General features: G+C 40.8%; 1 protein-coding gene across 2 annotated transcripts in view; it reads left to right on the top strand.

Moving 5' to 3' along the window:
- The first annotated feature begins 7,469 nt into the window (after positions 1-7,469).
- The window catches only part of NIPA1 (NIPA magnesium transporter 1), a 37,194-nt gene continuing 18,301 nt past the window's right edge, over positions 7,470-26,362 (top strand). The window contains exons 1-4 of one of the 2 annotated variants that reach the window (XM_027082454.1): positions 7,592-7,700; positions 8,087-8,336; positions 22,122-22,169; positions 23,144-23,234. In XM_027082454.1, coding sequence (XP_026938255.1) covers position 22,169; positions 23,144-23,234 — 92 coding nt within the window. In that variant the 5' untranslated portion in view covers positions 7,592-7,700; positions 8,087-8,336; positions 22,122-22,168. Of the gene's footprint in view, positions 7,701-8,086; positions 8,337-22,121; positions 22,170-23,143; positions 23,235-26,362 lie in introns of both variants that reach the window. The other variant, XM_027082453.1, reaches the window with a different exon arrangement.

Here is a 26,362-nt window from a genome sequence, read left to right as displayed (position 1 = left end):
CAAGGTAAAAACCACCAGACCAAACAAATGAAGAGGAAACAGGCTGTCTACCTGAAAAAGAATTCAGAATAATGACAGTAAAGATGATCCAAAGTCTTGGAAATAGAATGGAGATAATACAAGAAACCTTTAACAAGGACCTAGAAGAAATAAAGAGCAAACAAACAATGATGAACAACACAATAAATGAAATAAAAAATACTCTAGAAGGAATCAATAACAGAAAAACTGAGGCAGAAGAATGGATAAGTAACCTGGAAGATAAAATAGTGGAAATAACTGCTGCAGAGCAGAATAAAGAAAAAAGAATGAAAAGAATTGGGGACAGTCTCAGAGACCACTGGGACAACATTAAACACACCAACATTCAAATTATAGGGGTCCCAGAAAAAGAAGAGAAAAAGAAAGGGTCTGAGAAATATTTGAAGAGATTATGGTTGAAAACTTCTCTAACATGGGAAAGGAAATAGTCAATGAAGCCCAGGAAGCACAGAGAGTCCCATACAGGATAAATCCAAGGAGCAACACATCAAGCCACATATTAATCAAACTATCAAAAATTAAATACAAAGAAAAAATATTAAAAGCAGCAAAGGGAAAGCAACAAATAACATAGAAGGGAAACCCCATAAGGTTAACAGCTGATCTTTCAGCAGAAACTCTGCAAGCCAGAAGGAAGTGGCAGGACATATTTAAAGTGACGAAAGGGAAAAACCTACAACAAAGATTACTCTACCCAGAAAGGATCTCATTCAGATTTGATGGAGAAATTAAAACCTTTACAGACAAGCAAAAGTTAAGAGAATTCAGCACCACCAAACCAGCCTTACAACAAATGGTAAAGGAACTTCTCTAGGCAGGAAACACAAGAGAAGGAAAAGACCTACCATAACAAACCCAAAACAAGTAAGAAAATGGTAATAGGAACACACATATGGATAATCACCTTAAATGTAGATGGATTAATTGCTCCAACCAAAAGACACAGACTCGCTAAATGGATAAAAAAACAAGACCACTATATACGCTGTCTACAAGAGACCAAACTCAGACCTAGGGACACATACAGACCAAAAGTGAGGGGATGGAAAAAGACATTCCATGCAAATGGAAATCAAAAGAAAGCTGGAGTAGCAATTCTCATATCAGACAAAATAGACTTTAAAATAAAGACTATTACAAGAGACAAAGAAGGACACAACATAATGATCAAGACGAAGATATAACAATTGTAAATATTTATGCACCCAACCAAGGAGCACCTCAATACATAAAGCAAAAGCTAACAGCCATGAAAGGGGAAATCAACAGTAACACAATAATGGTAGGGGACTTTCAACCCCACTTTCACCAACGGACAGATCATTCAAAATGAAAATAAATAAGGAAACACAAGCTTTAAAAGACACATTAGACCAGATAGACTTAATTGATATTTATAGGACATTCCATCCAAAAACAACAGAATACACTTTCTTCTCAAGTGCTCATGGAACATTCTCCAGGATAGACCATATCTTGGGTCACAAATCAAGTGTTGGTAAATTGAAGAATATTGAAATCGTATCAAGTATCTTTTTCGACCACAGTGCTATGAGACTGGATATCAATTACAGGAAAAAAAATTGTAAAAACTACAAACACATGGACACTAAACAATACGCTATCAAATAACCAAGAGATCACTGAAGAAATCAAAGAGGAAATCAAAAAATACCTGGAAACAAATGACAATGAAAACACGGGGACCCAAAACCTATGGGATGCAGCAAAAGCAGTTCTAAGAGGGAGGTTTATAGCAATACAATCCTACCTCAAGAAACAAGAAAAATCTCAAATAAACAGCCTAACCTTACACCTGAAGCAATTAGAGAAAGAACAACAAAAAAAAAACCCCAAAGTTAGCAGAAGGAAAGAAATCATAAAGATCAGATAAGAATAAATGAAAAAGAAATGAAGGAAACAATAGCAAAGATCAATAAAAGTAAAAGCTGGTTCTTTGAGAAGATAAACAAAACTGATAAACCATTAGCCAGACTCATCAAGAAAAAAAGGGAGAAGATTCAAATCAATAGAATGAGAAATGAAAAAGGAGAAGTAACAACTGACACTGCAGAAATGCAAAGGATCATGAGAGATTACTACAAGCAACTCTATGCCAATAAAATGGACACCCTGGAAGAAATGGACAAATTCTTAGAAAAGCACAACCTTCCAAGACTGAACCAGGAAGAAATAGAAAATATGAACAGAAAATACGACAAGGACTAAAATAGAAACTGTGATTAAAAATCTTACAACAGGGCTTCCCTGGTGGTGCAGTGGTTGAGAGTCCGCCTGCCGATGCAGGGGACACGGGTTCATGCCCCGGTCCAGGAAGATCCCACATGCCGCGGAGCGGCTGGGCCCGTGAGCCATGGCCGCTGAGCCTGTGCGTCCAGAGCCTGTGCTCCTCAACGGGAGAGGCCACAACAGTTAGAGGTCCGTGTACCGCGAAAAAAAAAAAAATAAATGACTGTTTAAAAATCTTACAACAAAGAAAAGCCCAGGACCAGATGGCTTCACAGGTGAATTCTGTCAAACATTTAGAGAAGATCTAACACCTATCCTTCTCAAACTCTTCCAAAGTATAGCAGAGAGAGGAACACTCCCAAACTCATTCTACGAGACCACCATCACTCTGATACCAAAACCAAAGATGTCACAAAAAAAGAAGACTACAGGCCAATATCACTGATAAACATAGATGCAAAAATCCTCAACAAAATACTAGCCAACAGAATCCAACAGAACATTAAAAGGATCATACACCATGATCAAGTGGGGTTTATCCCAGGTATCCAAGGATTCTTCAATATATGCAAATCAATCAATGTGATACACCATATTAACAAACTGAAGGATAAAAACCATATGATAATCTCAATAGATGCAGAAAAAGCTTTTGACAAAATTCAACACCGCTTTATGATAAAAAGTCTCCAGAAAGTGGGCATAGAGGGAAACTACCTCAACATAAGGAAGGCCATATATGACAAACCCACAGCCAACATTGTTCTCGATGGTGAAAAACTGAAACCATTTCCCCTAAGATCAGGAAGATGACAAGGTTGCCCACTTTCACCACTATTATTCAACATAGTTTTGGAAGTTTTAGCCACGGCAATCGGAGAAGAAAAAGAAATAAAAGGAATCCAAATTGGAAAAGAAGGAGTAAAACTGTCACTGTTTGCAAATGACATGATACTATACATAGAGAATCCTAAAGATGCTACCAGAAAACTACTAGAGCTAACCAATGAATCTGATAAAGTAGCAGGATATAAAATTAATGCACAGAAATCTCTTTCATTCTTATACACTAACAATGAAAAATCTGAAAGAGAAATTAAGGAATCACTCCCATTTACAACTGCAACAAAAAGAATAAAATACCTAGGAATAAACCTTCCTAAGGAGACAAAAGACCTGTATGCAGAAAACTATAAGACACTGATGAAAGAAATTAAAGACGATACAGACAGATGGAGAGATATACCATGTTCTTGGATTGGAAGAATCAACATTGTGAAAATGACTATACTACCCACAGCAATCCACAGATTCAATGCAATCCCTATCAAACTACCAATGGCATTTTTCACAGAACTACAACAAAAAATTTTACAATTTGCATGGAAACAGAAACGACCCCAAATAGCCAAAGCCACCTTGAGAAAGAAAAACAGAGCTGGAGGAATCAGCCTCCCTGACTTCAGACTATACAACAAATCTACAGTAATCAAGACAGTACGGTACTGGCACAAAAACAAAAATATAGATCGATGGAACAGGATAGAAAGCCCAGAGATAAACCCACGCACATATGGTCACCTTATCTCTGACAAAGGAGGCAAGAATATACAATGGAGAAAAGACAGCCTCTTCAATAAGTGGTGCTGAGAAAACTGGACAGCTACATGTAAAGAATGAAATTAGAACACTTCCTAACACCATACACAAAAATAAACTCAAAATGGATTAAAGACCTAAATGTAAGGCCAGATACTATAAAACTCTTAGAGGAAAACATAGGCAGAACACTCTATGACATAAATCACAGCAAGATCCTTTTTGACCCACCTCCTAGAGAAATGGAAATAAGAACAAAAATAAACAAATGGGACCTAATGAAACTTCAAAGCTTTTGCACAGCAAAGGAAACCATAAACAAGACCAAAAGACAACCCTCAGAATGGGAGAAAATGTTTGCAAATGAAGCAACGGACAAAGGATTAATCTCCACAATTTACAAGCAGCTCATGCAGCTCAATATCAAAAAAACAAACAACCCAATCCAAAAATGGGCAGAAGACCTAAATAGACATTTCTCCAAAGAAGATATACAGATTGCCAACAAACACATGAAAGGATGCTCAACATCATTAATTAGTAGAGAAATACAAAGAAAAACCACAATGAGGTATCACCTCACACTGGTCAGAATGACCATCATCAAAAAATCTACAAACAATCAATGCTGGAGAGGGTGTGGAGAAAAGGGAACACTCTTGCACTGTTGGTGGGAATGTAAATTGATACAGCCACTATGGAGAACAGTATGGAAGTTCCTTAAAAAACTAACAATAGAATTACCATATGACCCAGCAATCCCACTAATGGGCATATACCCTGAGAAAACCATAATTCAAAAAGAGTCATGTACCAAAATGTTCACTGCAGCTCTATTTACAACAGCCAGGACATGGAACAACCTAAGTGTCCATCTACAGATGAATGGATAAAGAAGATGTGGCACATATATACAGTGGAATATTACTCTGCCATGAAAAGAAATGAAATTGAGATTTGCAGTGAGGTGGATAGACCTAGAGTCTGTCATACAGAGTGAAGTCAGAAAGAGAAAAACAAATACCATATGCTGACACATATATATGGAATCTAAAAAAACAAAATGGTTGTGATGAACCTAGGGGCAGGACAGGAATAAAGATGCAGATGTAGAGAATGGACTTGAGGACACAGGGAGGGGGAAGGGTAAGCAGGGATGAAGTCAGAGAGTAACACTGACATATATACACTGGCAAATGAAAAATAGCTAGCTAGTGGGAAGTAGCTGCCTAGCGCAGGGAGATCAGCTTGGTGCTTTGTGACCACCTAGAGGGGTGGGATAGGGAGGATGGGAGGGAGATGCAAGAGGGAGGAGATATGGGGATATATGTTTACATATAGCTGATTCTTTTTGTGCTACAGCAGAAACTAACACAACATTGTAAAGCAGTTATACTCCAATAAAGTTGTTTTTTAAAAAAAAATATCGTACATTAGTCCTCCTTTATCTGCAGGCCATACCCTCCAAGAGCTCCAGTGGATGCCTGAAACCTCAAATAGTACTGAACTCTATATATAGTATTTTTTTTCCTATACATACAGATGAACATATATACCTATGACAATGTTTAATTTGTAAATTAGGCACAGCGAGAGATTAATAACAACACTGATAGAATAGAACAGTTATGACAATATAGTGTAATATAAGTTATGTGAATGTAGTCTCTCTCTAAATATCTTATTGTAAAAATTTAATGCCTCTTTCATCTTAACTAAGCACTTATCATGCACTGTGGCCATAACTTTTGCAGTCTGAGGTGTGACAGCGAAACTAGCACAAATCTTTTTTTCCTTCTTCATAGTTTATGGATAGAAGATTCTAAGTGTAGATCTTATTGACCTCAGGATACAATTTTTTTCTTTCCTTTCCTTATTAAGTTCAAAACTTTCACCTTTTCACTTAAAAGAAGCATTTTACAGCTTCTCCTTGGCATATCCAAATTGTCAGCATCACTACTCTTGTGCTTTGGGGCTGTTATTAAATAAAATAAGGGTTGCATGAACCCAAGCCCTGCGATAGCCAGTAGTCGATGTGATAACTGAGTTGCTACTAAGTGACTAAATGGACAGTATACAATGGGCAAAGGGATGATTCATGTCCCGGGCAGGATGGAATGAGATTTCATCATACTACTCAGAACAGCATGCAATTTAAAGTTTATGAATTGCTTATTTCTGGAATTTTCTATTAACATTTTTGAACCACATTGACTTTGGGTAACTGAAAACAAGGAAAGTGAAACCTTGCATAAAGGGGACTACTATATTTACATACAATGGAATATTACTGAACCATAAAAAGGAATGATGTTCTGACATACGCTACAATATGGATGAAGCTTGAAACATTATACTAAGTGACACGAGCCAGTCACAGAAGGACAAATATTGTGCAATTTCATTTATATGAAATATCTAGAATAGGCAAATTCATAGAGGCAGAAAGTAGGTTAGTGATTAGCAGAGACTAGGGGGTAGGAAAAATGGGAGATAACTGCTTTATGGGTATAGAGTTTCTGTTTGGAGTGATGGAATAGTTGTGGAAATAGACAGTGGTGAGGGTTGCACAACACTGTTAATGTAATTAATGCCACTGAATTGTACATTTAAAAATGGCTAAAATGGCAAGTTTTGTTATATATATGCTACCACAACAAAAAGAGAATAAGCAAAGGACTAGATTCATTCAGCATAAAAGTTTTCATACAGAAATAGTATTTGATTTTATATTGCTTCACAAACAGTGATGCATATAGGTATAGGTTGATATTCTTTAGTTTTTTCAAAATTTACGAAGATGTTCATCACGGCATCACTTATAATAGAAAAAAAAACTGGGAGCAACCTAACATCCAACGACAGCTGAACAGTTAGACAAATTACGGTAATTAACTTTATGGGAAATTACACCGTCATTAAAATAATCATTATGTAGCAACGTAAAAACTGATTATGATATATTAAATAAAAAGGATATTTTGTATATTGTCATTGCAATTGTACTTTAGGTGGGAAAACAATAACTATTAGCCTAGGGCTGTGGGATTGAGTAATTTTAAAATATTGTCCCATGCTTTCTGTAATTTCGGTATATTTTATTAAAAATAAATCAGTAAATTGGACGGTGCGATCACGAGCTCACTGCCCCGGTGCGGAGACAGATGACTTCCCTTTCTTCAGCGGTCCCATTCGAGTTTCCACAGCTGACGTGTCTTGGTTTCAGGCTCCAGGGGCGGCTCTCTGCGGGCCCCCGAACAGCTTTGTGAGGGACCATTATCCCAGCGAACGCTGCGTCTTGCTAGCGCTCTTCCAGTCCTAAATATCGCATGGGACACCCACCAAAACCCATCTGTTTACCTGAGAAGCAAACTTAACTGGGGGCCCTGTATTTGCACCGCCAAGCCTGCAGCTCGGCCTTTGCGCCCACCCACCTGCCACCTCACCCCACTCCTCGCCGCCGCCGCCTCTCCTAACGCGCTCCTCCCCCTCCTCCCCCCTCTCACCCCCTCCCGGAGCCCGGGCTCCACCCCGCCCCTGCAGAACCCCGGTCCCCCGCACCCCAGTGGCTCTGGGCCGCGGAGCCGGCCCCCGCCTCCAGGCCCGGCGGGCGAGCGCGCAGGCGCGGAGGGCGGGAGCCGGCGGAATGGGGACTGCAGCGGCTGCAGCGGCGGCGGCCGGGGAGGGGGCGCGCAGCCCGAGCCCCGCCGCCGTGTCGCTCGGCCTGGGCGTGGCCGTGGTGTCGAGCCTGGTGAACGGGTCCACGTTCGTGCTGCAGAAGAAGGGCATCGTGCGCGCCAAGCGGCGAGGTAGGGCGGGCCGCGGCCCTGCTCGGGGTGGGGGCGGAGGCGTGGAGGGAGCAGCCGCCGGCCGTGGGGAGGGGAGCAGCCGCGGGGTGGGGTGTTCCGGTCGTCGCCCGAGTGGGGTCCGGAGACGGGGCGGGGCACCTCGGAGGGCCAGCTGCGCGGGCGCGAGGCCCCTAGACCACCCGCAGCGCAGGCGCGGACGCGGTCCTGTGCGCCAGAAGCGCCGCCACCGCGGCCGAGCCTAGTCCTCCAGCAGCTCCGGAGGCGGCCGGTAAGCCCTGAGCGGTGGTAGTTGTGTCGCCCCCACGGTTTTTCTCCCTTCCCAGCGCTGGCGAAGCCTTCTTCAGTTTTATAAGGTTTCTCCCGCTGACTTCTTTCCTCCCTCCCAGACCCAATCGCTTTGCAGCCGTGCATCCCACCGACCTGCCCTCTGGTTGGCGCCCAGGCGTCCCTGTCACCCGCACCCACCGGCTGCTAGGGAAAGCTTCCTGTTTGCAGTATTCCCCGAATGGTCGGAGCCCAGTGCCTGCTCAGAAGGAGCGACGGGCCTCCCGCCTTTGCTGTGACTCCGGCCTGGGGTGCACTTGGAGGGCAGGACCTGCTGACTTCTCGCCCTGCAGTGGCCACACCAGTGCAGAAGTAAGAGCTGTGTGCTAGGCAGGCCGGGGTGGGACCTGCGGGCCAAGGAGGCGCTCGCTCTCAGGGTCGAGCGAGAGTTCTGTCCTGGATGATCAGCCAGGAGTGAACTGAGGAAAGAGATAAAGGGGCCTACAATATTGAGTGAAAATATAAAATCAGAGATATTTGTTAAAGAATTCAACTTCGAAGTGAAAACATTGCAGTCTGTACATAAAATCTAAATAAAACCAAGCGTGGTTTCCCTAGGATGCAGATGTATCTCTAAGGTAACAAATGGACATCTGGCAGTAGAGCACTTTTAAGGGAGCACATATCAGTTTGAGGGGCTCCAGGGGTGGGTGACATGATCGTCATGATTCAAAAATAAACAGCACACGTGCCCTTGATAGGATAGGTACATGATCTCCAAAACCCATGACCCCAGTCTAACCATGAGAAAAACAGCACACAAACCTGAATTCAGGAACAGCCTACAAAATACCTGACCAGTCCTCCTGTCAAGGTCGTAAAGTCTGACAGACTGTCGTAGCCAGGACACATGGCCATAAGACATTAGGTAAAATCTAAGGAAACCTGAATATAGACTTCAGTTACCAGAAAACAATAATTATTGAGTAAAACTAAATTATTTCAGCTCAGCTTATGTGTTCAAGGGAATTAGTGACTAAGAAAATAAAAAACACAGCAACCTGAAAAAAAAACATTATTCATGCTTTTATTTATACCTGCATACTATGTCCTTAAATAAATGAGTGAAAATGTGATATTTGCTGATTTCATACTTCTCCAGTTACTACCCACCACTACTAATTCAAGCTACCTGGCTTGCTCATAATGGTGGAAGACAGACATACAGTCTTGTTTTGATAAATTTAGTTTTGATTTGTTCAACAGATATTCACGAAACTCTTATTATGTGCCAGGCACTGTTGTAGGTATTGAGGATGCATAGTTTTAGCATCTACTCCCCCTGAAACCTTTTTCTACCTCTGCTAATAAGCAGCATAGTTGGCCGTTGTAAAATGACTGAAATGGGGGAGATCGGAGGAAAGAGGGGGTGGCTAAAAACTGGGGAGTCAAGTTCTTGTGCTAAGGGAGACCTGATGGTCTTACACTGTAAAAAGCTGTCTCACTGAAAGTTTCAGCTTTATTGCACTGCCGTGCACCAGCATTTCTTTCAAGTCTCAGCTTCAGGAGAGCCAAGTTCTGGTCACAGCCCTTCCTTTGTGGGGGAGGAGTTGGGGTGCAGCTTTCTCTGTTACCAGCTTTCACTCTTGAAAGGACCTTCCCAATGAATGGAATATCATTCATGGAATGGAATGGATAGGCTAGGAGCACCATCCACAACACAGGCTCAAGGTGAACTGCCTCACTCCTGGTGTGGCTTTGAAAGACCCTGAAGATGGGAAGAGGGCAGGGGACACCTGGGGCCACAGGTCATTGATAGTATGTTTAGTGTTAGAGCCCACTTGAAGCAGAGCTTAGAAGAGAGAAACAAGGTGACCATCAAGTCTGAAGATAATTTGTTGAAAGCCAGTTGCAACATTAGAATTCTGTGCTGGTGAATAGGTGAGGATGTCCTGGGAGCCTCTTAACTGGGGGGGATGATGTCCTGCCCTTAGACAGACATTGTGGAGACAGCCTCAGGAAAGTCATAGAATTGCATAGATGCGTGACTCTATGTAGAATGTCCTAGGCCAGGAAGAACCACAATCTTTTTAAAATCCCTTTCATCAAAACTGGGAGATACCACCTAACACACATTAGGATGGCTATTGTTTAAAAAAAAAAAAAGGCAGAAAATAACAAGCATTGGTGAGGATGTTGAGAAATTGGAACCCTTGTGCACTGTTGGTGGGAATGTAAAATGGTGCAGCTGCTATGAAAAACAGTAGGGAGGTTCTTCAAAAAATTAAATGTAGAATTACCATATGACCCAGCAATTCCACTTCTGAGTATGTATATCCAGAAGAAATGAAAGCAGGGACATGAACAGATATTGGCACACCCATGTTCATAGCAGCATTATTCACAGTAGAGAAAATGTGGAACAAATTGTGGTATATACGTTCAAAGGAATATTACTTAGTCTTAAAAAGGAAGGAAATTCTGACACATGCTACAACATGGATGAGCCTTGAGGACATTATGCTAAGTGAAATAAACCAGTCACAAAAGGACAAAGCTTGTATGATTCCACTCATATGAGGTGCCTAGAATAGTCAAATTCACAGAGACAGAAAGTAGAATGGTGTTGCAGGGGGCTGTGAGGAGGGGGGATGGGAAGTTAGTGTTTAGTGGGCACAGAGTGTCTGTTTTGGAGGATGGGTTAGTTCTGGAGATGGATGGTGGTGATGATTGCACAGCAAGGTGAATGTACTTAATGCCATGGAACTGTACACTTAAAAATGGTTAAAATGCTAAATATTATGATATATATTTTAACGCCATAAAAAAGTCCTTTTCAGATTTCATAGTCTCCTTCCTGAGAGGAGTACAGCCTAGTGGTGTAGTCACACTGTTAAGATGCTCGGAAGGTGAGTGAGTTGTCTTGTGAGAGTGGAAACTGGAATCCAAGCATCCCACCTGCCAGTCTCAAGCCTTCTGTACTGATTTTGAAGGGCATGTGCTCTCTGGTCATGGAATGTACATGTTTTCTCCTTGCCTCTCTTGCCGTTCCCAGGCACACACCTAGGTGCATGTACCCCCAAACCCAGAGCTGAGGCACACACATGTTATCTTCACCCCTGCAGCCCTTTGACTCTGTGGTTAGTTCCTCCAGCTTCTGTAAACCCTCCAGACCCTGACAGATGGGGTCAGCTTCCTCTCCTGCCGTGTGTCTTCTTGGTGCCTGTCTTCAGCCCCTTCCTGCCCCTGAAACCTGTGGTATGATGGCTTGTTCACTTGTCTGTGCTCCGCCTGGATCCTGGCTCTTCAAGGCAGGGCACATGTCCTGTCCACTGGGAGGCATGTGGTGGACACTCAGTAATGCTATCTAATTGGCCATGAGTAACCCTGGAGTAAAGAGGGTAAAACCAAACCTCGTATTTTATTTCTGAGCTTTCTTCAAATTATTCAGAGCTGACCTCATTTACCTGTGGCCTCTACTAAGTAATAGAATCCAGAGTTACTGCTAGATCTGAAAATCTGTAACCCTGATATCTATCTAGCTCCAAGGGGAGATCGTTGATAAGGAACATGGTGAGAATAGGGTGAGTGTTAAGAGCATTTGAATGGCTCCACAGCCTGTACATATCTGGTTTACTTGATAGTATTTCCATGAGAGGAGAAGATAAAGAAGGCTGCTACTTACAGAAGACTTATGATGTCCCTGACTCATGCATCTGTCATGTTCCATGGGCTGACTGGACTCAATGGGCCCCGCTTCCTTGGGGTCTCCAGTGGGTTGCGGTCAGATGGTGGCTGGGGCTAGAGTCATCTGAGATGACTTCTTCATCACTTGTCTGGGATAGCTGAGACAGCAAGATGGTTCCTGAGCTGCCTCCCCCCACCACCTCTTTTCATCCCTCCATATACTCTCTTCACACGTGGCTACCGTGGGCTTCCTTACACCATAATGGCCTCAGGGAAGTCAGACCCCTTACATGGTGGATAGCTTCCCCTAGACCAAACCTTCCAAAGACTAAGATGAGCGCCGAATGGATCCCTGTGCCCTAGCCTTGGAGGTCTGGCACTACCACTTCTGCCACATTCTGTTGGTGTACTCAGGGCCAGCCCAGGTCAACTGTGGGAGGGGATGGCATAGGGACATGGATCCCAGGAGGTGTGATACAGGAGAGGAAGTTGAGGCATGCACCCAATACAGGACTGGTTGCACTAGGATTTGAACCCAGCTTGGGCTGACTTTGAAGGTGGTTTTTCTCTGCTGCTCCCAGTGGGAAAGGTGGGGGGGAAGATACATAAATTCACCTATAGATAAGACTTTTCTAATGAGGGGCTTCACAGTCTATGTGGAAAAAGCTGGTACTCCGATACTGTTTTATTATAAATAAGTATAATAATACCCCAAACATTAAGTATAAATAATACCCCGAAACTAAGGCAAATAAGAATTTCTTATCATTTTCATGTGACAAATGTGGGAATAGATCACTAATATAAATTCCTACATGAAATACCTTTGGTGTTGATGAATTTCTGTTGGACAGAGTATATTTTTTCTTCAAAAATATTTATGCATAAATAGTATAAACTATAATGTAATTTATATTTCCAGCCCTTTAAGTCCTTAATGAGTAACCAACCAGGCCTTTTTTTTAATTTTTTTTTTTTGCGGTACGCGGGCCTCTCACTGTTGGGGCCTCTCCCGTGGCAGAGCACAGGCTCTGGACGCGCAGGCTCAGCGGCCATGGCTCACGGGCCCAGCCGCTCCGCGGCATGTGGGATCTTCCCGGACCGGCGCACGAACCCGTGTCCCCTGCATTGGCAGGCGGACTCTCAACCACTGCGCCACCAGGGAAGCCCCGGTCCTTCTTTTTTAAAAAAAATGTAGCCATGAGCGGCTAAAAAAGACCACTTTTCAAGAAGAATATGCTCAATCCCACACTCCCTAACCCCACACTCCCTAACCCCACACTCCCTAATGTTTCTGGGCCAGGAACCTGTGACAGTAAACTGACCCCTTTTAGATATTGCCTGGATCAGCCAGGGAGGGTGGGCAGGCAGAGGGTTTACCTTGCATGTTCATGCCCAGTCAGAGCTCTTAGGTATGATATGATTACTCAGCAGAGTATATCGTGAATTCACAGAACCTGGGCATAGTCATGCTTTTAAAAGAGCATCTTCTTCTTGGTTATAGAAATATAGTCATTGTTTAAAATCTGGGAAGTACATACAATTACGAATAGGAAAATAAATAGCATTTATCTCCTCACCTTCAGGTAACCACTATTACAATTAGGGTGTATTTCTTCCTAGTCACATTCAATACTTATATTTCAAAATTGAATTTTAATGAATAAATCCTGTGTACAAAAAATATATAACACACATGTAGGGTATAGAGAATAATAAGATAAATATCAAGGGGTTTTTTGTTTTGTTTATTTATTTATTTATGGCTGTGTTGGGTCTTCGTTTCTGTGCGAGGGCTTTCTCTAGTTGCGACAAGCGGGGGCCACTCTTAATCGCGGTGCGCGGGCCTCTCACTGTCGCGGCCTCTCTTGTTGCGGAGCACAGGCTCCAGACGCGCAGGCTCAATAATTGTGGCTCACGGGCCCAGTTGCTCTACGGCATGTGGGATCCTCCCAGACCAGGGCTCGAACCCGTGTCCCCTGCATCGGCAGGCAGACTCTCAACCACTGCGCCACCAGGGAAGCCCCAAAATAGAGTTTTAAAAGTGGTGATGTTTCGATAAACTGTGTGTATGTGTGTATAGTACATATATATAGTACGTGTATAGTATAGTACGTGTGTGTATAGGAGTCATGACTGAGAGCTCATATTCTTAGATTGTTCTGTTCACATCAGCAGAGCCTGACAGTACAGGTATAAATGCCTGACATCTACCTGTCGTGGAAACAGGAATTGGCCACTTTGGCTTCTCTGTACTCAGGGTGAGTGGGGGCAGCCCTGGTTTTCAGAGAAAGGGAGAGGGAAAATGCTGCAGTAAAAGTGAGGAGGAAGAGAACACTTTTCAAGGGCAGACACCATGCCTTGGGAATCTTTATAAGTCTTTGTATTCACCAAGGAACGTGATGCTTCCGGTAAACATTTGATAGAGAGCTTCCCTGGAGGGAGTATGTGTTAATATATACTGGACTTACTCCCTGTGAAACATTGAATGTCATTTCCACACAGAAACTGTGAGAAACTGTCACAATGGTTATTGCATTATGGTCAGCATTGTGTGGGCTAACCTAGAAGTTTAGTTATTGTTTATAAACTATTTTTTCTTTTTAAATATTGGAGTATAATTACATATAGTCAGCTGCATAGATCTTAAGGGTCAGTTTGGTGAGGTGTTTTTTTTTTTACAAGAATGATTTTTTAAAAATATTTATTTATTTTATTATTTATTTTATTTTTGGCTGCGTCGGGTCTTAGTTGCCACACGCCAGATCTTCGTTGTGGTGTGTGGGCTTCTCTTTAGTTGTGGCGTGAGGGTTTTCTCTCTCTAGTTATGGCACACACGCTCCAGAGCAAGTGGGCTCTGTAGTTTGCGTCACGCAGGCTCTCCAGTTGAGGTGCGCTGGCTCAATAGCTGTGGCACGAGGGCTTAATTGCCCTGTGGCATGTGGGATCTTAGTTCCCTGACCAGGGATTGAACCCACGTCCTTGGCCTTGGGAGGTAGATTCTTTACCACTGGACCACTGGGAAAGTCCCAGTTTGGTGAGTTTTGACAAACAAATATACCTGTGTAACCAACACCTCGGTGAAGAAATTGATTATTGCTGTCATCCTAGAAAGTTCTCTCGTTTTCTTTTTCATTCTGTCCTCCCTACACCAGAGGGTCTGCTCTCCTAGTATCCATCTGCATAGATTGAATTAGTTTTGCCTGTTCTTGAACTTCATATAAATGGAATCATACAGTATGTATTCTCTTATGTCTACTCTCTTTCTTTCATCATGGTTTGAATATTCATCGTGATATATGTATCAGTCGTACTTATATTGCTAAGTAGTGTTCCATTGTTTGAATATACCACAATTTGCTTATCTATTCTGAAAATTTGGTTGTTTCCAGATTTTTGCTGTTTGAGGAAAGCTGCAATGACAATCCTTACATAATTCTTTTTTGACTTAAAGTCTTCTTATCTTTGGGGTAAATACCTGGGAGCATTGCTGGATCATGCAGTGCTGGATCATGCAGTAGGTATATAATTAAATTTTAAGAAACTGCTGAACACTTTCTAACTACAGGTGTACCATTTTACCCTCCCATCAGTAATGAATGAGTGTTCCAGGTGCTCCACATTCTCCCCAACATTTGGTGTTGTCATTTGTTTAATTTTAGCCATTCTGGTGAGTGTACAGTGGTATCTCATTGTGATTTTAATTTACATTCCCCTGATACCTAATGATATTGAGCATCTTTTGATGAGTTTATTGGCCATTTGTATACAGTCTTTTTGAGGTGTCTTTTCAAGACTTTTGCCCGTATTTTAGTGGATTATATCTTTTTATTATTGATAGTGTGCATTATATGTAACATGTATGTATAATCTGGATACAAGTCCTTTGGCAGATTTAGGAATTGCAAATATTTTCTCTGAGGCTTGTCTTTTCATTTTCTTAATGTTTCCTCTTGAAGAGCAGAAATTTTTAATTTTGATGAAGTCTAACTTATCATTTTTTTCCTTCTATGTGGTTAGTACTTTTTGATTTCTGCCAAAATAAAATCTTTGTTTCTCCTCAGGTCATAGTGGCATCCTCCTGTGTTTTCCTCTAGGAGTTTTATAGCTTTCGCTTTTACCTTTAGGTCTGTAAGCCATCTTGAGTTAATTTTTGTATATGAGTGAGGTATGAATCAAGGTTCAGTATTTTCCCTACTGGTATCCATTTGGTTCAGCATCACTTGTTGAGGAAATTTCCCTACTGAATTATACTGTTGTTTTAGTCCATGATCTGACTGTACATGTGTGAGTCTATTTCTGAACTCTATTCTGTTTTATTGTATATGTCTATCCTTACACCAGTCTGTATTGATTATGTAGTTTTAAATCTTTTTTAAAAATCTTAAAAAATCTAATTTTTAAATCTTAAAATCAGATAGTATAAGTCATACAGTTTTGTTCTTCTTTTTCAAGATTGCCCAACTATTTCTTTAGGAAAATAAGTTCTGCACATCTAATAGCCAACATACAAAAGAACTTCAAGTACTAAATCCATTCATAAATTGGTGAATACCAAGTGCTCAGATTGAGTCTAATTAATGCCCTCATCTAGCTGTGTTGGTGTCAGGAAAGAAGTTTTCTTGATAGTCCTTTTTTAAGAACTCTGTAAAAACTATGTAGCATCTTTTTACACATTTTTTAAAGTTAAGGCATTAATTAATTTGTAAAGGACTTAGTGATCCACTCTTGCTTTGCTGATAGGAGCAATTCTGTTGTTGCTGTACAGAGCACACACGAGTGGAAGCAGTTTTGCTGTGGTATAATCAGCAAGTAAATAAACTAGATGACTGCCTCTATTTTTGTGCTAGAAAGTCATATTTTAAGGACATTTCTGATACACATTTAAACCTAAATGGAAGGTTTTAAAAGCCACGAGTCCATGGTTGGACAACATCAATGCCAATTGATATTATCATCCCGACAAGTCTCTTTTGTTTTTTCACAACACTTCTTTGTCTTGTAGTTCAGCTGTTATAAACAACGTTCAACTCTCATCCAAGGTTTCCAGTATGAGGGGGAAAAAAATTCTAGACTTTAGATATTGCTACCTTTGCAGCCCACACCTAGGAGTGGAGGGGAGGAGGCATGAGTATAGTCACATAAACAAACAGAAAACCAGTGTGCTACAGCTCCGAGGCTCCTTGTTCTTGCTAAGGCCGGAGAACTTGCAAAGTCCCAGGCATCAGCTGGGAAGAGGATGAGCAAGGCCATAGGCTTGAACAGGTGCCTCCTGAGGGTGTCAGGTGAGTAACTTTAGGATTTTTAGGGACAGTGATGAAGGTGAAACTGTGAAGAAACCAAGTCATTTTAGGACATAAGAAAATAATATCTATGACAGGGCCAATGGCTAACATGGAATGCAGGTTCCTAGGAATTCCTGGCTGCAGGAGGATGGAACCTGGGGCAGCCAGCTCAGTGAAGATGCTAGGCACAGGTGGATGGGCAAGAAGAGCCATAGGCTACTTCCGTGGGCACTGGGGATATTGCTGAGCTGGAGCCCTTGGGGGCCATGGAGAGCAGTATCACTTTGATCTACAGTTAGGGGTGTGGGGCAAGTATCCCGACAGAAAATCTTAACTTACTTAATGTCCATGGAAGCAGAAAAATTTTGCCTAATATTGGCTTAAAAGGTGAGGGTGATCGCAATACCTTTGGATTTCAGCAAACACAAACTCCTCCTGGGGAGTATGAGTGGGAGGACCCTAAACACTTGGAACTAACCTGTACCTTTTGACTAAAGGGAGACCAAAGGCTTGTTATTTCTCTAGCCCTGGCTACGTGGTATCCCAGGTTCTTCCCCATTTTAGTGACAGTCCATTTCAGACTGTCAAAAGCACGTGCTTTGTGGTAGTTAATGGTGTGGGGAAAACTATAGCAGTGAAAGAGGAGAGCTTCAGTGGGTCCCATTGTGCTGGCATCCTTGGACAAGCTTTCACTGCCCGAGTGTTGCCCACATTCTAGCTGCTGCTGTAGCAGTGATCCCATGACTGCGTAAGCACTCACGACAAAACTGTATTCATCACAGTAAAAGGAATTGGCCTTTCCCTGCCCCCAGCATAGACCCCCAACAGAAAAGATTGTGACTGATTCCTTGATCTCAGAGTCCCTAAAATCTTTCGAATATTATATATAGAATTTTGGAAAAGCTGTTGAGTAAATTATTGTGTGCATCTGCTATAAAAACAAGCTTCAAGATCTAGAATGAAATGTGTTCACAGTTATTTTAAATAATAAGCAATAATATTTACTTATACACAAAAGAGAGCAGGAGTGGCCATGCTAGTATGAAACAGAACAGACTTTAAGGCAAAAATTGTTACTGTAGCCAAAGAAGGACATTTTTTTTTGGCTGCATTGTGTCTTCTTTGCTGCACGCGGGCTTTCTTTAGTTGTGGAGAGCGGGGACCACTCCTCGTTGCGGTGCACGGGCTTCTCATTGCTGTGGCTTCTCTTGTTGTGGAACACGGGCTCTAGGCATGCGGGCTTTAGTAGTTGTGGCTCGTGGGCTCTAGAGCGCACGCTCAGTAGTTGTGGCACACGGGTTTAGTTGCTCCACAGCATGTGGGATCTTCCCGGACCAGGGCTCGAACCCGTGTCCCCTGCATTGGCAGGCAGATTCTCAACCACTGCGCCACCAAGGAAGCCCAAGAAGGACATTTTATAACAATGAAAAGGTCTACTATAAGTTTATACTTGACTTCCTTTGTTTTCTAAGCTTCTTTAGGATATAAAATAACAAAGTTAACATTATCTTTATTATAAGTTACAACAATATATTGTTGGGTTTGTAACATAAAAATGTAACATATATAACAATAATTAAATAAAGACCACTGATCTGTTCTTTGTATCTATAAATTTGGTTTTGTTGAAAATTTTTTTAATTGAAATATAGTTGATTTGCAATATTAGTTTCAGGTGTTCAGCAAAGTGATTCAGTTATTTATATGTATTTTTTCAGATTATTTTCCATTATAGGTTATTACAAGATATTGAATATTGTTCTCTGTGTTATACAGTAGATTCTTGTTGCTTTTCTATTTTATATATAGTAATGTGTATCTGTTAACCCCATACTCCTTATTTATCTGCCCCTCCCTTTCCCTTTGGTAACCATAATTTTGTTTTCTGTGTCTGTGAGTCTTTTCTGTTTTGTATATAGATTCATTTGCATTATTTTTAGAGTCCACATGTAAGTGTTATCATATAATGTTTGTCTTTGACTTAACTTCACTTAGTATGATATTCTCTAGGTCTATCTACATTGTTACAAATGGCAATATTTCATTCTTTTTAATGGCTGAGTAATGTTCCATTTTGTGTGTGTGTGTGTGTGTGTGTGTGTGTGTGTGTACACACACACACACGCACACACCCCATATCTTCTTTATCTGTTCATCTGTTGATAGACACTTAGGTTGCTTCTGTGTCTTGGTTATTGTAAATCATGCTGCTGTGAACATCAGGCTGCATGTATCTTTTCAGATTAGAGTTTTCATCTTTTCCCAATATATAACCAAGAGTGGGATTGCTGGATCATATGATAGCTCTATTTTTAGTTCTTTAAGGAACCTCCATACTGATTTCCATAGTGGCTGCACCAATTTATATCCCTACCAACAGTGTAGGAGAGTTCCCTTTTCTCCACACCCTCTCCAGTATTTATTATTTGTATACTTTTTGATGATAGCCATTCTGACAGGTGTGAGGCTCATTGTGGTTTTGATTTGCATTTCTCTAATAATTAGCAATGTTGAGCATCTTTTCATGTGTCTGTTGGCCACCTTTATGTCTTCTTTGGAGAAATGTCTATATAGATCTTCTGCCCATTTTTTGATTGGGTTGTTTGTTTTTTTGATATTGAGTTGCATAAGCTGTTTGTATATTTTGGAAATTAAGCCCTTGTTGGTTGTGTCATTTGCAAATATTTTCTCCCATTCCGTAGGTTGTCTTTTTGTTTCTTTGATGGTTTCCTTTGCTGTGCAAAAGTTTTTAAGTTTGATTAGGTACCATTTGTTTATTTTTGCTTTTATTTCTTTTGCCTTGGGAGTCTGATCTAAGAAAATATTGCTATGATTTGTGTCAGAGAATGTTTTGCCTATGTTCTCTTTTAGGAGTTTTATGTCTTATATTTAGGTCTTTATGTCATTTTGAGTTTATGTTTGAACATGGTGTGAGGGAGTGTTTTAATTTCATTGATTTACGTGACGCTGTCCAGCTTTCCCAACACCACTTGCTGAAGAGAATGTCTTCTCCATTGTATATTCTTGCCTCCTTTGTTGAAGATTAATTGACCATAGGTATATAGGTTTATTTCTGGGCTGTCTATCTTGTTCCATTGACCTGTCTGTTTTTGTGCCAGTACCATGCTGTCTTAATTACTGTAGCTTTATAGTATTGTCTGAAGTTGGGAGGATTATGCCTCCAGCTTAGTTCTTTTTCATCAGGATTGCTTTGACAATTCTGTGTCTTTTTTTTTTTTTTTTCAGATTCCACATGTAAGTAAAAGACATGCTCTAAAATAGCCACAGTTGTGATTTAGCACATTTGGGAAATTGAACAAGGATTCTATACTAATAGTTGATCATTGTTCTGCAGTGTTCACTGCAGGGCATTCTTCAGCTCAGCTCTACTTTCTGATATGTAGGACATCATGGGCCACATTTGTATCAGACACACTCAGAGGGACATGGGACAGGAGCCACAGCCAGTGTCAGGCCCCCTCTGTTGGAGCCTGGTAGCAGAGGCAGAGCATGGTTTAGGGTCCCAGAGGCAGAACTGCAGCAGACGGTGTCACAGCTGCCCAGCCTTACAAGCCTCATGCCCTCCAGTATAAAGTCATAGAGGCAGGAATCCCGGGCCCTGAAAGAGCTGTTCCTATTCTCAGAGGTATTGCACTAGGGGAGCCCAACCTCCAGTCAGATGCCATTTGCCCATCAGAGGTCATTTTTACCTTACGTGCTGTCCCCTGGCCACATGGCTGTCAGCTTTATAGTCGCATTCTCATGCAGAAAGTGAAGGGGTTTTGTTAACTCAATTATCTACAACAATCCATATTGAAGTTTTGCCAGTTGCCCCAATGTTGTCCTTTATAGCAGCCTTTTTTCCCATCTAACATCATGTGTTTAGTCACATCTCTTTAGTTTCCTGTCACTTGCAACAGTACCTTTGTCTTTCATGACCTTGCCGATTTTGAAGCGTACAGGCCAGCTGATATGTGGACCATTTCACAATTTCCTCATGATTAGATTCAGGTGATGCAGTCTGGCAGGAGTACTGCAGATGTGATGTTGTGCCTTTCTCAATGCGCCCTCAGGAGGTGCAGGATTTGGTTTGTCCCACTGCTGATGGTGTCAACTTTGACCACTTAGTTAAGGTGATGTCCGTCAGGGTCTTAGAGTACTGTAAAGATAACTTTTTCTCTTTGTGATTAATAAAAAAACTGGTGGAGGTGATTCATGGAGGTTACGTGGCAATCCTGTCCCTCAACAAACTTTCATTCACTTATTTTAGTCTCGATTGATGGTTCTTGCCTGAATCAGTTTTTACTGTGATGTTACCAAATGGTGCTATTTGAACTAGACCATTCCTTCCACTCTATCATTACTTATTGGTCTCATTTTCTTAAAAGTACTTTTTAAATACCTGTAGCTCTGCTCCTCAAAGAAGCAGCCTGGCTTCCTATGTTCATTATACCAAATTACTGCGAATTAAAACATCCAAATAGATTAGGTATTTTAGTCTGAAGTGAAAAAATCCTGTTAGACTAGGAGCATTTTGACATACCTGAAGAAGGACAAAAGGAGAGATGGATGTGACGAGGAGACCTGCTCCCATCTCTGCCTGCCCTGGCATGCATTGGGGCGTAAGAGGGTAATCCAAGAGAGTAAAAGGGAAACCACTGTGTACAATGTCCGATCATTGAGTGAGTGTAAGGGTCTTTCAACCATTTTCACATGGTTGCAAAAAGAGCCATGTCACAAAGGTTCTACATTATGAACCTGTTTAAGTAGCAAGTCACAGAACCCTGTACTAGAAAAATTATCATATAAATGGGTTTCAGTAAATGCATGAGAGAATTGGACTTTGAAGGTCAAATCTCGTTTGAAATCAACATATAAAAAGTTACTCCAAAGAATATTTGTCTCTAGATGATGTGTTGAGCCCCCCTCCCAAATAAAGTACAATTTATAAAGATTTTATTTGCTTGGGTCAGCTTGTGTTGATTGCAGAAAGTATTTTGCCACTTTTAATCGTTTCTCATGCTGCTCTTTATAGACTACTTTAAAGTTTCTTTGTAGGGTGAATAAAAGTATGGCATTCATTCTTTTCAATTTTAGTTTTATTTAAAAATTCCTCTTTTAAGTGTGTAGCTTGTAAACCTCTTGGTTTGTACTTTCCTGATGTTTTTGTCTCACTCTTTTACAGGTACCTCCTATTTAACAGACATTGTGTGGTGGGCAGGAACAATTGCAAGTAAGTACTCTTTGTGGTGAAGAGCTTGGTCTCCTTTTGTAAGATCAGTCATTTGTCTGTCAGGGCTGGATGGAGGGGGTGGGATGAGCTTAGCTTGTTCTTTGGAATAAGGACCGGGATGGTGGGAGACAGTGGAGGGTGAAGGCAGAGGATCCTGCTGCCTGCTGTTGGCCCTGAATTTTGTCCAGGTCAGACTGTCCTGGGTCTGAAGAAATTAAGCAGCTCCTGCTTCCTCATCTGTAGTTGGGCTGTGGGCATTTGGTGAGCTTGTGCCCCACACAACTAGTTTTACAAAGGAGTTTCTTCACTCAGCCTTAAATACCAGATCAGAGGTCATGTGTTATAATATAAAAATAATAAAATTAGAGTTCAGACCTTTACATATATAAAGAAAAATTCTGTTAGATATTTCAGATATATCTTGAGGTCTTTTTGTCACACATTGTCTTTTAGGCAAGAAATTTTCTAGTAGACATTGATTCATCGAAGAACTCATTTTTAAGCTCTGTCTATCTATCTATCTATCTATCTATCTGTCTATCTGTCTCAGTGCAGCCCCAGGCACAGCCCTGTACAGGCAGTAGTGTTTCCACTTGATGTGCCAGCAGTGTGTCACTGGAATAGATCCCAGGCCACTTGAAGGGACATGGAAAGCTCTACATGATCTATCTTAAAACAGGGATGTGTTAAGAAGAAAGTGGAAATATACTCTTGTACCCACTGTCAGTCACTGCTGGTTAGACTGGGAATTTCCATAGAGGGTTGAAACTAATTGGGCCAGTGATACTATGGGGCCTGCTCTCCTCTGCCCTCAGGACTCTTAATCATGCAAATGATGCCCCATATTTCCTTCCTCACCAGTAATGTGAAAGAAGTAGCCCTTTCAGAGCACAGTCTTGCAAAATTCAACTCTGTGATGAATGCTCAAAGAGATTTTTGTAATTGCAGTGATACCCTTGTGATTCTCTTGACAGTGGCTGTTGGCCAGATTGGAAACTTCCTGGCTTACACGGCGGTCCCCACAGTCCTGGTGACTCCTCTTGGTGCCCTTGGAGTGCCATTTGGGTGAGAGCTGAGATTCTGTGTTTTGCTTTTTAATGTGTAGTTTAGGTATAAGAAAACTTTTCATTTTAAATGTTTCTGTTAAAATAATAAAAGTAGAAGTGTAACTGAAGATATGTCTTCAGTATTGCATTCCATATGGTTTAATTTTTATCCCTTCAGATTTAGTTGTATGAATTATTAACCCTGTCTTAGACATTTGCTTCAGTATATTTCAAATCCTTACTTATTCATGGATACCAACATGATGTCATCACTCTCCTGGTCTTTGCTCTGGAAGACTTCCTAGAGACTGGAGTCTTCCTAGCTCCTTGGCAAGTGATTCTGAGAAATCAATAAGCAAAACTAGTCAGTTGGTGTTTTATTTGGGTCCCTAGCATCCCCTGCTGGATACTGGGCAGTCCCCTATCTCAGGAGATTATGGAGGTTGGGACAAATGACACATGGGCTCCAGTGGGTTGTGTAAAAGGATTCACGACTCACAACAGTCAATAGCAAATGTATCACCCAAGGAGAATAGCTCTGGTTTGGTCTGGAGTAGAACAGGAGCAACGCGGGGCCTTGAGTTTTTATTGCAGTTACGAAGTGAGCCAGGTGGAGGTTCCCATGCTCAGTCTGAGACTTACATGGTTTGAAATTTTAGTGCCAAGGGCCTGAGGGTGTGAGCTGTCCTTCTTATCAGGTTACCCGGATATGGGGCAAAAGGGAAAAGAGAGGACTGGGGACACGAAAGCAGCCAGCTACCACAAATGAGGTCTTTCTCTTTATTACACTTGGCTTACCTATGAAAATGATTTTATGAGACATTTATTAAATATATTAACACATATCCTCTTGTGAACCTATTTATATTATTTTACCTTTGAAGAAGTCATTAATAAACAGAGATAGAATAGAAGCGAAATAGCATCCAGGTTTCTAATTCATTGATATATTGGTATTCTGCTATATTCCAGACAGAGCTCCAGATCCTTGCAGAGAAGTGTGTCTATGGTAGATGTATTTAATTGCGTACCTTAACGTCGCTTAGGCTTTAAGGTTCTGTGGCCTAAAAAGCACAAAAGCGTTTTCCATGTGTGAACCTTTGAAAATGTGTTTGTAGTACATTGTTCTAATCCAAACATATGCTTAGTATCACGTGTGGCTTAACATCACTTTGCATTTTGGATGGCCCTGAAAAGCTTAGATTACATGAGTGGGGCTCTCATTGGGGAATCACCACTTCAGCTTCTCAGAGCCCAGCCTCACTCACCGTTTCCTGAAAAATAATCAGGCAAATAAACAACCCAACCATATGATGTTTGCACTTTTAATGCACACATATTAAAATGCCTTGCTTCATTAATTTCCAAAGAACTGTCAATTCTTAAGGACTTTGATAATTCAAAGACTCCTCACTAGAAATGTTCACTGCTCCAGGTCTTCAGGAGACGTTTCCCAAAGAACCATGTGAGATGGCATTCTGGATTAAAAAAATGCTTTCAACTCAGGGTCCCAATAAGATGTTTTTTTAAAAATAAGAAAACAAATTAATTTGGAAAAAGTAAAGATATCAATATGTAGGTACATAGGTATATGTATATTTAAAAGAAGTTCTTTTTTTTGTTAATGGGATGAGGTTGCTAGAATTACATAGAAACAGAAATGAAAAGAATGTGGCACTGGGAAAAAAGATGTCTAATATCAGTGAAATAGAATAGAGAGTTCCCAGATAGGTCCACTTTTCACTGCAGTGGTTTAATGTATGATAAAGTAATCATCACAACAAAGTACTTTTAAAAAGGCTTTTAAAAATGTTTTATTTGGAATTAATTTCCAAATTACAGAAAAATTATAAGGTTAACAAAAATTAAAACAGCATCCATATACACCTCACCCAGATACATCAATTGTTGACGTTCTATCCCACTTGCTCCATCATTTCCTTTCTCTGTATCAGGGTTTTCCAACCTTGATGCTATCACCATTTGGGGCCAGATAATTCTTTGTTTTGGGGGGCTGACCTGTGCTTTGTAGGGTGTTTAGCAGCATCCCTGGCCTCCACCCATCAGATACTGGTAGCTCCCTCTCCCCAAAATGTCTCTGGACATAAGCAAATGTCCCCTTGTGGGGCAAATCACCTTTGTTTGAGAAGCACTTTTCAATTATGACTGTGGTGCTTGTTTTGTTTTTTGGATTTTTTTTTTTGATCCATGTGACAATAGTTACATATATCATGATCCTTTACCCTTAAACACTTTGACTTGTACTTCCTAAGACGAGAGACATCCTTTCCATAACAATAGTATAATCATCAATTTTGATAAATTTAACATTATTATAATAAATGTATCTTTCTAATCTGCCTTCCCCATTCCAATTTTGTTAAGTGAACCATTATACCATTATTCTATACCATTATCCTTATACCGCCATCCTTTATACCATTATTTTTCCTTCTAGTGCAAGATGTAGTCTAGTATCTGCATTTAGTTGTCATATCTCCAGTTTAAAACAGAGAGTTTCTTTTCTTTTATTTTTTAATAAATAGTTTTGGGAAAACTGGTAAACAATTTGTAGGAACATCAGTTTAAATCCTAATCATAGCACCATCAAAATGTGATCTAAGTGAATTAAGCATTATGTACAGGATGGCCATCCAAGTGTGAAAGAGAAACAAATACAACATTGAATCGTTTGTTGATATTACATTCAGTGCCTGATTTGTGTAATGACATTATTTGATATGTTGAGGTGTGTTATCTCACTCAGCAGTGCAGAGTATGCTATGTAAAGCTGAAGTGAACCCAGTGTGTTAACTGGCATCTCCACTAATACCTACCTGAGTATCTGTGGCATGTAGCTACAGATAGTTTATGTCTCTGATATTCATTGAACAAACCCGCATCTCTAGCACAAACCAGAGTAAGTCATACAGAGATTTTATCTGTAAAAAAGGAGAAAAAAAAGTTTAGCTATGTACCTAGAGTTTATGGTCCATGTGTAGGAAAACTTTTAATGTGTTTCAGATCTTAGAAGGTTAAGAAGTTTCAAACATTGGAAGCAATAAAAATGAAAAGGTTAATTTTCTACACTAAAAGATAAAATAAGAAGGATGTTTCTGTGTAATTCTAGCAACCTCATCCCATTAA

Source organism: Aethalodelphis obliquidens, unplaced genomic scaffold (genome assembly GCF_003676395.1).
Source record: "Aethalodelphis obliquidens isolate GAN/ISIS:26980383/991018 unplaced genomic scaffold, ASM367639v1 scaffold47, whole genome shotgun sequence".
Lineage (NCBI taxonomy): Eukaryota > Metazoa > Chordata > Mammalia > Artiodactyla > Delphinidae > Aethalodelphis > Aethalodelphis obliquidens.
The sequence above is the reverse complement of the archived record's forward strand: the minus strand, read 5'-3'. Positions and strand labels throughout refer to the sequence as shown.